The sequence below is a fragment of the Tyto alba genome, unplaced genomic scaffold (genome assembly GCF_018691265.1).
Source record: "Tyto alba isolate M040663 unplaced genomic scaffold, T.alba_DEE_v4.0 Super-Scaffold_44, whole genome shotgun sequence".
Classification (NCBI taxonomy): Eukaryota; Metazoa; Chordata; class Aves; order Strigiformes; family Tytonidae; genus Tyto; species Tyto alba.
The window spans coordinates 11,116,371-11,132,549 of NW_024881320.1; the positions used below are offsets into that span (position 1 = coordinate 11,116,371).

At 47.4% G+C, this 16,179-nt stretch overlaps 2 protein-coding genes across 3 annotated transcripts; both read left to right on the top strand.

Moving 5' to 3' along the window:
- Positions 1-1,926: 1,926 nt before the first annotated feature.
- Positions 1,927-4,541, top strand: LOC104367661 (macrophage migration inhibitory factor). The gene is made up of 3 exons (XM_042805664.1): positions 1,927-2,315; positions 3,298-3,470; positions 4,274-4,541. The coding sequence occupies exons 1-3, from the start codon at positions 2,208-2,210 to the stop codon at positions 4,338-4,340; spliced, it is 348 nt and encodes a 115-aa protein (XP_042661598.1). The 5' UTR covers positions 1,927-2,207; the 3' UTR covers positions 4,341-4,541.
- Positions 4,542-5,308: 767 nt separating this feature from the next.
- DDX51 (DEAD-box helicase 51) lies at positions 5,309-16,132 on the top strand. Of its 2 annotated transcripts, XR_006166745.1 has the most exons (17): positions 5,309-5,372; positions 5,543-5,925; positions 6,338-6,564; positions 6,691-6,841; positions 8,087-8,232; positions 8,570-8,641; positions 8,816-8,922; positions 9,441-9,549; positions 10,183-10,328; positions 11,017-11,215; positions 11,853-11,968; positions 12,061-12,177; positions 12,981-13,082; positions 13,562-13,625; positions 13,840-13,974; positions 14,832-14,944; positions 15,929-16,132. XR_006166745.1 is itself a non-coding variant. In XM_042805556.1 (16 exons), exons 1-16 carry the CDS (start codon positions 5,350-5,352, stop codon positions 14,856-14,858), a joined length of 2,124 nt encoding a protein of 707 aa, XP_042661490.1. In that variant the 5' UTR covers positions 5,309-5,349; the 3' UTR covers positions 14,859-15,091. The 2 variants fall into 2 exon arrangements, 1 of the variants encoding a protein (XP_042661490.1); XM_042805556.1 differs by lacking the exon at positions 15,929-16,132 and having other exon boundaries at positions 14,832-15,091.
- The last annotated feature ends 47 nt before the right edge of the window (positions 16,133-16,179 follow it).

A 16,179-nucleotide genomic window follows, 5' to 3' on the forward strand; every position in this document is an offset into this window, starting at 1 on the left:
AGACATGGCATGAGGTAGGTAGTCTTTTGGCAGAATTGCTTGTGGAGAATAGCTACAAAGCCCCTAAACACAGCAAGGCTTTCCATGGGGAGGCAGTTCCCTTTTCCAGAAATCAGTCTGCCGCCTTCATCAAGCTAACTGCTCAAAGAGCACTGCCTCTGCCTCTTCTGGGAGTCACAGCACCACCAGTCTCTGATGTTCTCCCTGCTCTTCCTCCCTCATCCAGTTGCTCTATGCTAAGTTTTGGCTATGATGCAGCTGGGTGTTACAACTGCAACCCATGAATGCCTCAGCCCTGCTAATTCCAGTAAGCCTCCAGGAAAGGCTTCAGCCTACCTCACATATCTTCTGAGGCCATTCTATGCTAGATGCTTTCAGAGTTTTTCTCAGAGCATCCAAACCCTGAAATATGTGTTCCTAAGGTACCTTGTGGCACAACTACAATTAAGACCACCTCTGCTTGCTAGCAATCCCCATGGTCTTTAATAGGAAATATAAAAGCTTTTTTTTTTTTGTCTCTGTCTCTGGCACATCATTAGAATGCTCCTTTGTGTATTTCTGTGAAACATTTTACCTTTCTGTTTTTTGCTCCTAGACACAGTTCTCCATTGTTATTATTTTAATTACAGGCAATTATGTTTTAAAGCAGATGCAGTTCATCCAGAAATGCATTATGAATGCATGTGTGGAACAACCACTTGAGGGAGGGGTGTGCACAAGTACACTGATATTTGTTTAACTTCTAAAAATGCATCTTTAGATGTTACGAAAATGTATGCACTGCTTTTTCCTTAGTCAAGGAGCCAAAGGAGAATGAAATTATGGACGTCCCTCCATTGCATGGCAGCATGGCCAGGGTTTGCCACTTTGGGCCTGACAGGCCACAGAACAATCACAGCGGTGGTGCCAGAATTCTCACCCCACTTCCACACAACCACTCTGGGAGCCAGGAAGGTGGAAGGAATATGTGGCACTACACAGTGGTGGGGAGCTGGTATTAGTTCTTAATAGCACTGTTAATCAATTAAAAAATAAATGCTCCAGTCCTGCCAGTTCTCAGCATAATAGCCTGTGCCACTCCAAAGCACTCCCATACAAAACCATCCCTTATTCTCCTTCAGGGCTGTGTGTGTTCACATGTGTAACATGTATGTGTGGTGTCATGGCCAATGCTGTAGCTCCCTCCCCTGCTGCCAAAAACCCCACCACTCACTCAAACCCAGGCCATTTGGTCAAGCTTTCTAGCAGCAGCAGTGCTGGGACTTTTTAAAAAATCAACACATGCTTGATTTCGACATGTAAAATGTGTGTGTGGAGAGGGCTCAGGGGCCGATTCTCCTCAGCCTTCCCATGAGTCATTTCACACCGAGGCAGGGTGGGGAGTCATGCCCTCTGCAGCCTACGTGCATCGCATCACACAGCCCAGCGTGGGGCTCATCTCAGGTTGCCTCTCGCCTCTGGACACGCACCATGTCATTTCTAAGCAATAAAAAAAAAAAAAACCACTTCTGCCTTTTTCCGGTAGAAAAATATGAAAATGAGGATGCGGAGAATAGATCACTTCGGCTGAAAAATGTTAGAGAATAAGTAACATGCCAGCAAGTCCAACGTTTCTGTTTACATTGTGTTAAAGCTACACACACAGTTAAAAAAAAAAAAAAAAAAACATACAAATTCGGATCCAGAGTTAGTACCCCTTTTTGCAACTGCCAGGCAGGGGCCTCCAGCCCTTTTTGGCCCTGATCCTGCAAAAGCCAGCGGGAGTGCTACGGCGGTAGCACCACACGCGCTGACAGCGGGTTCTGTATGAACTGCCCAGCGCGGCAGGACTTGGTTCCAGGGAGGGGCCTACAACACCTCCTCAAAAACCTCACAGCGGTAGTAACGAAGCAAACGCAGAACGGCGGAAGGGAGTGGGGAGGGGAGGTCGGGAAGAGTTCTGTCCGGGACGCTACCGCGGGAGGGCAGCCGTAAGTCGCAGCGAGGGCAGCAGCGTGGGGAGGCAGCCTGCCCCCCACCCTCCCGCTCCCTGCCCCTGCCCGCAGGGCGCTATCCCTTTAAGCCCGGCGCGGCCCCTTTAAGGCTGGGGCGGCCCCGCGCGCACTAAAAGCGCCGCCGCTTCCCTCGCCCCGCTCCACTCCACCTCGGCCACCGCTCGAGCAGCGCCGCTCCCGCCGCCGGCCCCGCCGCCCTTCGCCGCCGCCACCATGCCCATGTTCGCCATCCAGACCAACGTCTGCAAGGACGCCGTGCCCGACAGCCTGCTGGGCGATCTCACCCAGCAGCTGGCCAAGGCCACCGGCAAGCCCGCGCAGGTGAGGCCGGCGCTGCCGGAGGCGGAGGGCCGCGGCCCGGCGGGAGCGGGGCGGGCACGTGTGCGGCGCCCGGCGGAGGGTCGGCGGGCCCGGCGCCGCGGGGAGACCCCGGCGGGGCGAAGCGGGGATGGGCGGAGGGGCTGCGGGCACAGCGGGACTGCGGGCCCCGCGGCTCCAGGGGAAAGATTTTTTCCCGTGTGTCTGCGCCACCGGCCTCGGCAGGCCTCCCGCTGCCTCCGTCTGCGCTGCGGCCCGGCGCTGGGCCATCGGCCTGGCCGCCCGCAGCATCGGCCTGACCTCCGGGGGAAGCTCCGTGTACGGAGATGTGGCTGTGCTTGTGCCGGGGAGTCGGGTTTTGAGACACGGAACTGAGCCAGTGGCACGTTTAGTGGAAGGGGTTGGTATCTGCCGGGCCAGCTCTTGCAGAGCGAAGTAACCGGTACCGAGCTCTCCTGCGGGCTGCCTGCCCCCCGCCCCGAGCTGCTCCCGGTTATCCCGCGATCAGATACACCCCCTCCTGGGCCACACCGTTGCAGCCTCGGAAGTCAAAGCCCGGTAAGGCCAAATTGCAGACTAGCCCGGTGGCTCAGTCAGTGATTTCAGGGTGTGGACTCCAGTGTGCAAATACGGTTTTAAATTAAGGCCTTTATCCCCAGCCGCGTGTGCTTTGCTCCACACAGCAGCAGCGCTGTGGCAGGCAGGGGTGCCTGTCTCACCTGCGGCTTTGCACAAATACGACTTGTGTTCCTAAAAGTGAGTGCCAGCTCGGGGGCATCCCCGTGGCATGCACAGCCATGCCACCCACGTGGGCTGCAACCCCCCCGGGCCCGTCGGTGCTTCCCAGAGCCCAGGAAGGGCGCAGAGGGCAGCACCGGCCGTGATACAGCACGCCACTGCCCCATTTGAAGTCGGTACCCAGAGCAAGTTTGCGTCAGGAGAGGGAAGGCAAGATACACTGTAACGGTTTGTTCTCTTACCGCAGTACATAGCTGTGCACATCATACCCGATCAGATGATGTCCTTCGGGGGCTCCACCGATCCCTGCGCGCTCTGCAGCCTGTACAGCATCGGCAAGATCGGAGGGCAGCAGAACAAGACTTACACCAAGCTCCTGTGTGATCTGATCTCTAAGCATTTGCATGTATCTGCAGACAGGTAAGGCTGGGACATGATTTTAACCTTATTTATCTGGCTTTCTGAAACTGCTTTTAAAAGTTTCTTTACAAATACAAAAAGGCAGGAATAAGTCCATGTATTTGAGAAAATATCAAGTGACCATTTGCAGTGTTTTCATGTCCAGTTAAGAGTTTGATGGCTACATCTTCACCTTGAGAGTCCACTGTTAAATGGCTTTCAGAGTAGGGAAAAAATCCCAGGGGACTAACAAGCTGTACAGTCTTTTTTGCCGCTGAGGTGTGGTGTCCTCTGGTGATGGGAGGCTGAAAGCAGTAACAGGCTGGAGCTTAAAGACAAAGTAGAAACCATCAGGCTGTGAGCAGATCCTTCGCAGGCTGCGGAGCCTCGGGAGTGTCTGTGCAGCAGTGAAGGATGGGAAGAACCTGCTGGTGCTGATGTGCTGGGGTTGGAAGAGACAAAGTGCAGAGCTGGCCCAGAGCGCTTGCTTGGCTCTCGTGAAGCCACCTGTATTTGACACGTGTGAAGGACTGCAGCGCTCGGAAACAAAAGGTTTTGATCTCCTAGAAATTCTGACAGGCTGCTGCCAAAATCTGTCTGGTGTCTGGACAGTCCATGACTGAAGAAGAGTTGCATTTTTAAAAGGAAAAAAAAAAATTTAAAAGGAAAAAAAAAAGTAGGGACTTTAAGGAACTGTTTGGAGGCTGTACCAGAGAAGTTAGCTAGAGGAACAGGAAACACTGTCCCCTGTCCTGTCTCCATCATTACTTGTATAAATGATTTAATAAGGTCATTGTTTGTGTCTTCATGTGCCTCTTCTTCAGGGTGTACATCAACTACTTTGACATGAATGCTGCCAATGTGGGCTGGAATGGCTCCACCTTTGCGTAGAGCTCTGCCGTCTGCCTGAAGAGGCTGCTCCTGGACCTACCCTAATCCTGCCCCTTAGCAGAGACCGCTGCACAAATGGCCTTGTGTTGCATTTTGTGCACTCTCACAGATTGATGGCTCCTTGCTAGTGTGTTTAAATATTGCTGCTTCAACATTCCTCTGTTTTCTCTGTGCAGAAAACAAATAAAGATTTAGAAGTAAGCTGTCTGGTGTGGGCTTTGGCAGGTTGGGGATGGAGTTGGGCAGTCAGCAACATAACTGTTTCACTCAGTTGCTAAAGCAGACAAAAAGAACGGTTTGGGTTTGTTTCTATTTCTCAGACATGGTATTTCACAGTACAGTTGGACTGAGTGGCAGGTACCTGACAGCACTCCAGTGTGATTTCTTTTTTTTTTTTTTTTTTTGCTGGGCTCCAGAGGCTGTAGGTGCCTTCAATGTTTCTTGTTGCTCTGAGTTTGGTCTGGTGGGTTTGTTGTTTCTTTTTTTTTTTTTTTTTTTTTCCTGTGCCCACTCTGTTGCCACATCAGAAGCAGTCCCTGGGCCAGCCCTGTGCCTGCAGTTTCAGGGAAGCTTTCCTCTTACCAGTGTGCCAGCCATGTGGGGCCAAGCAAGCGAGGAAGGAGTGCTTTTGCCCACCGAGGTGAAACGCTGCTATCCACGTTGCGGGTGCTGGCTGCCGGCGGGCAGGCGGGGTGGCCCTCAGCGCTGTGGGAGCTGGGGTGGAGCCTCCGTGCTGGCTGCCGGCCTGTCCCCAGGGGGGTGTTCTGCTCGGCCGTGTCCCGGGGCTGGGGGGACGGCGGCTGAGGTACTTACCCCCCCGACACACACACACACACTCCGCGTCCTCCCTTCCCGCCCTTCCCCTCAGAGTGCGCGCGGCACCGCCCGCCCCCGCCCCCCAGGCGGCGCGCGCCCGCCCCCGCGCCTTCTGGAGCCTTCCGCCGCTCGCTCCGCTGACGTCATCTCCGCGCGCCCGGGGCGGCGAGGCGAGGCGAGGCGCGGCGCGGCTATGGCGCTCTTCTGCATCAACAGGTACCGCCGGGCCCGGCCTCGGCCTCGCCCCGAGACCGGCCTCACCGCCCGGCCAGGCTCCGGCTCGGGCTGGCCACGGGAGCTGCGCCCCGGCGTCCCCCCGGGGCAGGGACTCGGCGCAGGGAGGGGGGAAGGGCTTGTGGGTGAGGGTTTTGTCTGGGCCGTTTCAGGTACGGCGAGGAGGAGGAAGGGGCCGAGGCGGAGGACCGGGCTCGGGTGCTGCTGGAGCGGCTGCGGCAGCAGGCAAAGGCTCGGCAGCTGAAGAAGCAGCGGGAGGCGCGGCCCGGGGGAGGGGAAGGCGAGCGGCCCGAGGGAGCCGGCGCGGGGCTGAGCCCCGGGGCTGAACCCGGGGAAGGAAGGGGAAAGAGACAGAGGGAGAGCGGAGAGCAGGGCTGTGCGCAAGGACAGAAGAGGCTAAGGGAGAAACAGCAGCCTCGCAGTGCTTCCGAAGAAAGGGCAGACACTGAGGAGGCAGCAGATGGCAGCACTCCATCGAAGAAGAAGAAAGAAAATAGAAGAAAATCAAAAGTGCAGCAAGAGAGGACTGAAGCAGGTAACAATAAACAGAAGCCATAGGGTTTCGGTTCATTGCGGTCAACAGTTCTAAACAGAGAACACAAGTTACCCTTTGAGTAACTTGCCGAATTTACCTGATGATAAATTCTATTTTCCTCTGCTTAGTATGTTCCCAAAGTAGTTCCTTTTTTTAGGAGAAAGTCCAAACTGAGGAGAAAGCACAAACCCTGAGGATCAGTTTAGTGTAAAGGAAGGAGGGATGCATGTCACCTCAGTCTTAAGTTGCCTCCATACCAACGAAGAAATGTTTGGCTTTTGCACTTGGATCTAGGAAGAAGGAGGAGATTGCAAGTTGTTGTTTAAGTCTGTCATTGTAAAATGTTCTATGCATCCCTTTTCTGTAACACGTTCTGACCTGTAGTTTTGGATTCCTGTTACCCAAATTATAGATTCTGAAGAATACATCAAACAACAGGAAAACAGAAACGACCTGAAAGATAAGTCTTCTAAAAGGAAAAAGGAGGATGAGGAAACAGAGGGACCTAACAGTGAAAGAGCTGAAGGAAATCAAAGCCTAAAGGGGGAGGTCTCCTTAACAACCTTGGAGGAAGCGACAAATCCTCCACCCTCCAGTTTGGTGGTTCTTGGAGACTATGACAGAAAGCCAGTGCAGAAGGTAACTATATTGACTAAATTTTGATGGTGTTCAGGAAAGAATATGCATCTTACCAGCATATTTTATGTATAGTGTTGTCTGTCTGATGTCAGAAATGCTTTGTTATTCTCCTTTCCCCCCCATTAGGTTCAGCCTTTCTTACCACAGTGGCTTGCTCAACCCAAACTAGTTCAAAAACGTATCAAAGATAATCTAGTTCCAATCGGAGATGTCCCAGGAATTCACCCCCGGCTGTTGAAAAAGCTGCAAATGAATGGGATAGAGTCCTTTTTTCCAGGTACCTTGATAGTGCTTTAGTTTTCTTTCTAAACGGATTTATGTAGTTTCTGCCATCTATCACTGTATATTTTATGTAGTCAGTGAAGTAAAATATAGAACAAAAAAAAGTTTAATACATCGAAGTGATTGTGCTGGTTGTAACCCTTCATATCTAAAGCTTTACCTAGGCTGAGTAATTGAAGTGTGTTCTCTAGTGATAAATGTAGCTCCATAAAATATGATGGCTTGAAGTAATAGCTCACAGCTGCCAAAAGAGGGAGGGCTTACTTGTGTCCTCCCATTTTCCGTCCTTATGACAGGATGGTGCTTTAGTTCCTTACCTTCCTCCATCCCTGCTGCTAATCATCAAGGTTACATTGGAAAGCCAGCATGTGTCCTCTCTTTTTAAGTATGTAGTTAGCATTTACATTAAAATGTGATGTATAGCTTATTTTGTTCTGGGAGATCCTAACAGGTTGCTGACAGCAATTTCTTGTGTTTTCTCATGAATCAAGTCCAGTTTATGGCACTTGGTAGTAGATGAATCAAGCAGTGTCATGCTCGACATGGTGTCCACCAAAGTCATGCATCACTGTGTATGGCCTTGTCAAGGACCTAGATCCCCTGGCTGCTAAACTTCATAGATAAGCCAAAGTTGGCCAGTTTGTCAGAGCTCATCATGGGGCAAGGAGAGGAGAAAGTTCCTGGATGACAGCCAGAGCTGTGTCTGTATAGGACTGTTTGCTTCAGACCTTCTGTACAGTCCTGCAGCAAACTTGAAAGACTCCAAAGCCTATAGGAGTTGTTCATTTTGCTCCTTGGCAGGTAAGGTTTCATTGCTGTGTTGCATATTCTATGTTTATATAAGAGTAGTTTGTATTTCAGAGAAAGGATGCTTACAGACAAATATTCATAGATTTTAAATCTGGTCAGTGCCATCCTAACATGAAAACAAGAAAACAGATGTGAGTTGAAAACAGTATTTAACACAGTAACATCCTGGCTGAGCACTAGAAATAGCTGAATTCTTGGAGAGGGAAATCTCTGTATTCAGTGCTAAGGATGCATTCATAAGTGAATAAGAACCAGGTGAAACCAGCTAGCATCTCTATTAACAACTGGTTTTGATTTCTTCCTTTCTCGTGTCTATAGCAACAACAGCACAGATGTGGAAACAGATTCATTGTATATAGCTGCTCTTCTGGATACAGGGGTTTTAGTCCAGCTAACTCTGTAGTTAATGTTTGTTTCCATTTCTGTTCAGTTCAGGCACAGGTGATTCCTGCTATTCTACAGAGTGCATCCAATGGGTATTTGATGGCACAGGGAGGATACCGCCCCAAAGACATCTGTGTCTCTGCACCTACTGGCAGTGGTAAAACCCTGGCTTTTGTCATACCCATAGTACAGGTGAGTTTACCCCCGGTGAAATATCTGTAGGGAAAATGCCGGGGTTGCTTTTGTTCAAACAAAAGTAGGTCAGAAAGCCAAGAAATTTGTGGATGCAAAGCAGCAGATTTTTAGCTCAGAGTTGTCTGAGGGAGCTGTACAAGCTCCCTTCATTTAAGTCTCACTCCTTTCCTCAGACAACAAGCATAGCATGAGGAGTTGGGAGGGTGGAGGGGAGTAAAATGGAAACATAAAACTCCATGAGGATGTATTAAGTGCATCTCTTCTCACTAGATTAGATACAAGAACCCCCTTCTCTTCCCACTGCTTTCAGACTCATTTGGCCTTTGTTTGGCAGGTTCTGCTAGATCGAGTAGTTTGCCATGTACGAGCTCTGGTCGTTCTGCCCACCAAAGAACTGGCGCAACAGGTATGTGGCTCTTCACCTCTCTGAGCGGAGCTGGGCCAAGGGAAAGTCAGTGCTTTGCTGAGCTGTTCTGTGAAGCAGATTGAAGATCTGTCAGTGGGTTTGATGTTGTTGGCATAATGGAAAGTATTACTTTAATTGATTTTGTTGTGGCTAACAAAGCCCATCTCTTTGCAGGTGAGTAAAGTGTTCAACATTTACACTGATGGCACAGGCCTGAAGGTCGTTTTGATTACTGGCCAGAAATCTTTCGCAAAGGAACAGGAGATGCTTGTGAAGAAAAAGTAGGTTAAAAGGTCTTTTGATAAGGTTAATATAGATTGTAAACTACTTAAACTCAGTAAGCGGAGGTTAGAATATAGGCTACTGCATCACACCATTGTTCAGTGATTTTGGATAACAGGTTTATATGCTAGACACTGGTTGGTCTGTCTTTGTCAAAGTGCCTGCTGCCGCCCCTTTTTTATGATTGTTATGTTTTGCTAGATTTTGAGGGTTCTTCATGAACTGAGTAGTATGCAAACATTTACCTCATACCCACAGGTACAAATGATTGTTACGGGATTTTGCTGCAACTAAGCTTTTTTTAAAAGCAATAAAGAATTACATTTTTTGTTTAAAATGAGGATTTAGTGTTCAGCACTGCCTTTGCATGCTTTCCAAAGTAAAGTATATATTTGAATTTTACTGTTTCTCTGTTAAGTGAATAGTAGGAAAATCTTAAGCTCTGCTGACCAAGGATCTCTGTTATATGTTTTATGGTGTAAGGAGAAACTTATTGATGGGCTGCTTGTTCTTTCAGAGTGACAGGCTACTGCAGTCTGGCTGATATTATTGTGGCTACACCAGGGCGGCTCACAGACCACATTAGCCAGACCCCGGGGTTCAGCCTGACACAGCTTCGCTTCCTGGTGAGTCGACTCCACAGGTCTCCCATCTTAGTGCAAGGTCCATTATAGCTGTAATTCCTGTTTTCTTCTTGCATGGTACATAAATACGTCTCTGTTGGAACCGTTTTGTGGGACTGGTCTACACTCCAGATTGCTCAGACAGCAGTCCTAAAATGAGATGGTTTATTCCAACTTGTGACACCGAAGCATCCGCTCACTTCCCCTTCTCTCTTAGCCTAGCACAAACACAAACTCAGAGTAAAGCCTTACTGGTCAAGGTCAGGGTAAGTTATCAGACTGTAGTAGCTTCCATCATACAGGGGTCCATGCAGAGACATAGTTGGAATCTTATTTAGGATATGGAGGTTTTTATCTCTTACTCAGAGACATAGATTGGATTTACGTGCAAATGAACTTGTGTGTAGTTTGAGTGTCAGGCTGGCTACTGAGCCACTGAAACAAAATCAAAATTCAGTCTTGGGGTAGAAACTTTTGCCTTCATTTGAGGAAGGGTGGGCAAAGAAAGTAATTCTGTTGACTAGAAGCTTTCATTATCTTACATTCTGGCTCACTTGTAGATACAAAAGGGAAATAAAAGCTCCCTAGTGCTAGACAGCATTTAACAAGTAGTGGTTTTCATCCTTGTGAATTCAGATCGTAGATGAAGCTGACCGTATGATCGATGACATGCACCAGAACTGTCTGAACCAAATTGTCAAAGCTGTGTTCCAAGTAGAAAATTACTCTGGCTCCAGCATGCTTTTTCAGAGGACCAAACCAGGGCCTATAACAGCAGCCAGGTAAGTTGTAGAATGCATTTCTCTGAACTGATAGCACAGACACCAGCACTTAGATGTCACTGCCCTGCTTCACTGTACTTTTTCACAGGCACTTCCAAAGCTTGTTTACTCTGAGAAATGTTTGCCAAAGGCAGGCAGCTTCTTTTCCAAAGTTTGAAAAGGCAGACAGTGAACATACTAGGCTTGTACTAGAGGATGTCTTTTAGACCAAAGCCTAAGTGTATTGTATTCTCCAAGCTTTCACTGACTAGACTGAAGAAGCATCAAAACAATGCGCAAATACTGCAAGTCTGTGATTCGTGTGCTCAGTGACTATAGTAATGTCCTCTGGCAAGCTGAGTAATGGATTTGAAGGAAAACTTTGAATTATCTATCTGCAGCTGCTCTTTTCATACAGCATGGTAGAGATGTGTCAGGAACTGAGGTCAGCGACCAAGGAAGGAAGCAACTAGAATGAGGACACGGGTAACTAGGATGCGAGGATGTGTGCAGGGTTAGCGGATGCGGGTTGTGCGGTTGGTGAGAGCGCTGATCAGTTCTGTCTGTGAAACAAGGATGGAAAAGAACCTCAGGAAAAGAGCATCAAAAGGAGTTAATTGCTCCCCTCATAACATCATCTGAAGGCACTTGTGGAGGAAATCCTTTGCCCCATCCTCAAAGATCAGTTTCTGTGTGCTATTTATTTCAGCTCCTGCTATCCTCAGATACCCTTACAGAAGCTGTTGTTTTCAGCCACGCTGACCCAGGACCCAGAGAAACTGCAGCAGCTGGACTTATTCCAGCCTCGGCTCTTCACATCTGTCTATTCTGAGAAAAAAGTGCTTGGAGATGGAACAGAGACTGAACAGGGTACTAATAAGAAATACACACTCCCCGAGGGGCTATCGGTATGACATTAATTCTTTTGAGTACATTATACTTTAAGATTTGTTTAACTCTGGAGTATCTAGTTATGTTTTTACCTTACAAACAAATATGTCTTCCCTATGGTTCCTTGTGTTACAGAGGTACTGGGCAAAAATGGCTTTGGGAGTATTTATGACCCAGAGCTCTGCCTTTGTGCATTTGTTTTCTCATTACTTGATGTTTATTTGGTTAAGACTGGATTTTTTTTTTTTTAATTAAACTGTCTTAATGCAGAATTAAGTTTACCAGCAATGGGGAGTGGAGATATGAAGTAATAATAATGTAGTAGCACTTATCAACTATCTGTATGTATAATATGCATTTCATGGCATGTAGATACAGGTCACCCTGTAGACAAGAAAGCAGTACATGTTGTTACTTGCTGTGGAGAAGTAAGAACATTACAACAATGCAGATCTCTCTCCACCTTGTGTTGTATCCTCCAGCCCATAACTGTGACTTATTCTAAAGGGGGTGGCATTTAGGGGTCTGGTTTTGCTGCTATTAGTCAGCTGTAAAACATCCAAGCCTATCTAAGTCATGGACAGGTAGTGGGTTTCAGAGAAGATAGCCTTGGCAAGAAGTAATTCTCTCTGAACTTCTCCCCCTTGACTGCAGCAATGTTATGTGCCTTGTGACCTGAATTCCAAGCCTTTGCTCCTCTTGCATTTCATGCTGACAATGAAATTTACCCGCGTGTTGTGCTTTACCAACTCCAGGGAAGCTTCTCACAGGTGACTATATTAACAGGATCGCTACAGTAGGTATCTGTCAAGTAATATTACAGAGGCAATGAAGTGACTGTTTCTATCCCATTTACCTACAGATTGTTCCTGTTGGTTCGAGCCTTTGGTGGAGTCACTGTGGCTGAATTTTCTTCTCGGTTACCTCCAAATGAGAGACAGAGAACCATGAAGGAATTTGAACAAGGGAAAATACAACTGTAAGCATCTTAAATAAGTTTCCTGCATGTCTTCCAACACAGGCTATTTCCAGTGTGAAAAGCTAGGTAGAACCAAGAACACAGTTAAATGGGGTCCTCTGTAAAACAGAGCGTGCAGGAACCAACTTGCAGAATAGCTGTAAGACTTGGACTTGTGACCTGGATTGTTTACCCTGCATGTAACTTGGCCTGACCTAACCTAGCTGTAATTTGAATTTCTGTGTGTTATTTTATAAAAAGCAGTGAGTGTAACTGCTTGTTCATATAGTTGCCCAAAACACAGTTCTGAAAATCTTAAATTTAACGTGTGTGCTTGGTGTCTAGCACTTGGAAAAAAATGGATGTTGGTGCTAGAACTATAGATAGTATTAGTTCTTCCTGCCAAAGAAATCCCTGATCAGACTGGCATACAGATTTACTTCTATCCGTGTGTTTGATTTGCTTTGTGATTTCGGTAGCTATGTGGGATTGCATCTGTGGAATGTCTCTGAGAAGGTGGTAAATACTTACTTTCTGGATTTTCTTTTTATACAAACCTGGTGTTTAAATTTCCCCCTGACTACTGGAATTTCTTACCTCACTGTCTGCATTCAGTGACAAGCCTGCGGTGATGCTTGGAGGTCTGCAGACAGCTAGTAATGCCCGTGACAATAAGGAGTGACTTAATGCTGCTGATTGGCTCAGAGGTCAGAGGCTGGCTGCCCCGTTGGAACAGAGATTAGCAAGAGTTCACTTGTGTTTCACTTGTGTGTGTAGTGCAAGAGACTTTACCTGAAAATTACTATATATACATTTTAAACCAGGTTAATCAGCACAGATGCCACTGCACGAGGGATTGACGTTAAAGGAGTGAATTACGTAATAAACTATGATGCTCCGCAGTTCATCAGGACATATATTCACCGGTAAGACAACCAGGAACAAAAGGAAGATGACTGAGTTTGGTTTTCTTTGAAATGTGTAGCAGATGTGACATACATTTAAAAGGGGTTTTAGCTTTGGATTTTTTTTACTTTAATAGGCAAATAGCTTTCTAATCAAAATTAAGCCTCTTCTAACGTCACCAAACTAATGCAGTATTGAAACAGAGAACTAGCACCCTATTACAGAAAACGTATTTTACAGGAGCTAGACATACTGTCCTGGACAGCATGAAGTATTGGGGTTTCTAAATGTTCAAAAAACTGCAGCGGCTCAGCAGCTGTGAACAAGCACTGGAGATGTTCATCCTTTGAACAATATGGCCACCCCTGCTTTGCTAACCTCAAAAAACTTAAAATTGGACTTTCATAAATGTGGAGAATTTCAGAATCAGACTCATGGAGCTGACAATGACAGTGACTTTGTGGCTAAACCAACCTGATGCTACTTTTTCTGTTTTCAGAGTTGGAAGAACAGCTCGTGCAGGAGAAGTGGGTGTTGCTTTCAGCTTGGTCCTTAGAATTCAGGTATGCCATTGGTGTGGGATTCATTTGATAGGAATCCATGCAGGGGCATAAGGAAGATAACGTTCATACTACTTCCCACCTTTTCCAGTCAGCTGAGCTTTGTACTTGGAAACTTCAGTTATTTTTTGACTAGGCACCGCGTTCCAAAATGTGCTTGTTTTCTAGCTGACAGGCAGTGGGGTGTCTCATCTCCTGTGTCTGGTTTCTTATGCAGGAACGTAGGTTTCTGCGGATGTTGAGGGATGCTGGCATCCAGGACATAAAGAAGCAACCAGTGAAGGGCAACTCATTAAAGCCATTGGTGCAGCAATATGAGGAAGCTCTTTGTAAGCTTGAGAAGACAGTCAAGGTAATTGAAACAGGGAAGAAAATAAAAGCTAACTACAACTTACACAGTTTATTGCAACTCATGACTAGCACGAGTATTAGCATCCATGATCCTTTCCTTCAACTGAGACACTTCCATTTCAGTGTGAAGGCAAAATTTGTGGGTGCATCATTATGAAATACTCAGAAAGGATGGGGAGGGAAGAAAGAGGTTTTCTGTTAAAAGAAGCGTAGGCAGCATCCCTGGAGCTATTTAAAAGACATACAGACATGGCACTTAGGGTCATGGTTTAGTGGTGGACTTGGCAATGTTAGGTTTACAGTTGGACTTGATGATCTTCAGGGTCTTTTACAACCTCAGTGATTCTATGATTTGTGGCGTTTCTTTTTCTATTCTGCCTTTCTCTTTACCTCTGGAGCTGGGATTTTGGCAGCTACCCAGAGACAAACAAAATACAGAGATTAAACATTTTGTCATTACAGAGTTTTACGACCGTAATTTACAGCTGTGCTGACTAGAAGTTGGGTGTTCAAGCCCAGAAGGCATTTTCTGCAGGCCCTCATGTATACACCAGTGGGGAGGTTGAGAGCTTTCAGACAAAAGCAGGGTAGCATTTCACTTGCCAGATGGGTAGACTAGGGATCCACAGTAGACTTTCTGTGCTCTGTGATTTGGGCAAGTGTCCTGCTCTCTAAATTAAGGACTCCTGATAAACACCTGTCCTTGAAAAATGGTGATCTTTGAGTTGTAGACTAGGAATGTTTGAGAACTGGGGCAGAAAGGATTATTAAGTTATCCCCTTACTCCCTGAACTCCCTTCTGTGTGACTTTGAGACAGGGGCTTCTTCAGTCACCTTCTTAACTTTAATTTTGAACAGAACGAACGAGCACAAAAACGAGCCTGAATGAACGGAAGCCGAGAGGGTCGTGTCTTATGGTGCTGGAGCTGCTGAGCGGGATAGGTCATGGACTACTACCCAGCAGAGCAACTGTGAGCCATGATCCCAGAATGGAGCTGAATGGTGGCTCCTCAGCCTCATCGTACCTACCTTTGGCTATGACAGGCCTCATTCTCCTTTCAGGGACACTGTAAACAAAGTTCAGTTACTGGTTTAAAAAATAAATGAATTTTGAGAGAGTTTTCTTGAAGAACACTTTGCATCGTAGCCTACTGGCATACTTAAAACTGCCACCAGTGAAGAGAAGAGCTGTTGCAGAGCTCTTGAATATGGGCCTGAAGGAACTGCTGGTCTCCAGAGGCGAGGGCTGAGCCCTTCTTGCCTCTGACCTGGGACAGCTCAAGGTTCTGTCTCACTGCACAAGCAGCTGTATCTGCAAATCCATAAACACCTACACCCTACCTATAGAAGAAGTGTGTTTGAAGAGCTGCTCTAGGCTGAAGTGACTGCAACTTTTAAATAAATACTTTAAAAAAAAAAAAAAACCAAACCTCTAATAAAGATTACTGGTTACAGTGAGGGAGATAGTGTTGAAGTCTAGTACCTTTCTTGCCTTTTTCTTGCCTGTCTTATTTCCTTCCAACATTCAGTAGCAGTAGTAATAGCAGATATTATTAAGTGGTAGGTTGGTGTTAGTGCAGACTAAAATGTGTGATGTCTAATACGGGAGCCAGTATTCTTGCAAGCCATAAATTGCTATTTGACACATGCCACTGATATTTTTAGCTGCCCCTGGCAGACAGCTTGGAGCTACCACACAGCTGCAGCCTGCAACTACCCTCCAAGGCCTTCAGCAAGAAATGCCCCAGCTCTGGCTCATTTTGTTTTACAAAATAACGTACACCACCCTTAACAATACATTATTGGAGCAAAATGAAGGGCTGGGATTTGTGGAGGGATGGGGGTCAGGACGGGCGGTTGCATATTGTGAAGAGAGGAGCAATGTGGGGTTGTTTTATAGCAGTGAAGTAACGTGCGTGACTGCTTTCTCTGAAGCTGTTTTTTGCATCGCACAGGTCTGGTGTCAGAGCCGCAGGAATGGAAACCCCTCACGCGAGAGCTGTGAGCCCCCAGCAAAACAAGGCTCTGCCTCTGGCGCACCTGCACCCCCTCCGCCCAGCTTCGGTTTTTCCTTGCCAGGAAGCGATTAAGGGCAGTTACTAAGCCCAAGCTCAAGCGGGCGGTGGCAGAGCCGGGTCGGAGCTGCGCCCTGCAGAGCTGCCCCGGCCCCGCCGCCCCGCTCCCGGCTCCGGCCGCCGCCGCTGAG

Coding starts and splice junctions, on each gene's coding strand:
- DDX51 (XM_042805556.1), top strand. CDS start 5,350: ATGGCGCTCTTCTGCATCAACAG. Junction 5,926..6,337: donor GCAAGAGAGGACTGAAGCAG/GTAACAATAAAC, acceptor CCCAAATTATAG/ATTCTGAAGAATACATCAAA. Junction 13,083..13,561: donor ATCAGGACATATATTCACCG/GTAAGACAACCA, acceptor TTCTGTTTTCAG/AGTTGGAAGAACAGCTCGTG.
- LOC104367661 (XM_042805664.1), top strand. CDS start 2,208: ATGCCCATGTTCGCCATCCAGACCAACGTCTGCAAGGACGCCGTGCCC. Junction 2,316..3,297: donor CCACCGGCAAGCCCGCGCAG/GTGAGGCCGGCG, acceptor CTCTTACCGCAG/TACATAGCTGTGCACATCAT. Junction 3,471..4,273: donor TTGCATGTATCTGCAGACAG/GTAAGGCTGGGA, acceptor CCTCTTCTTCAG/GGTGTACATCAACTACTTTG.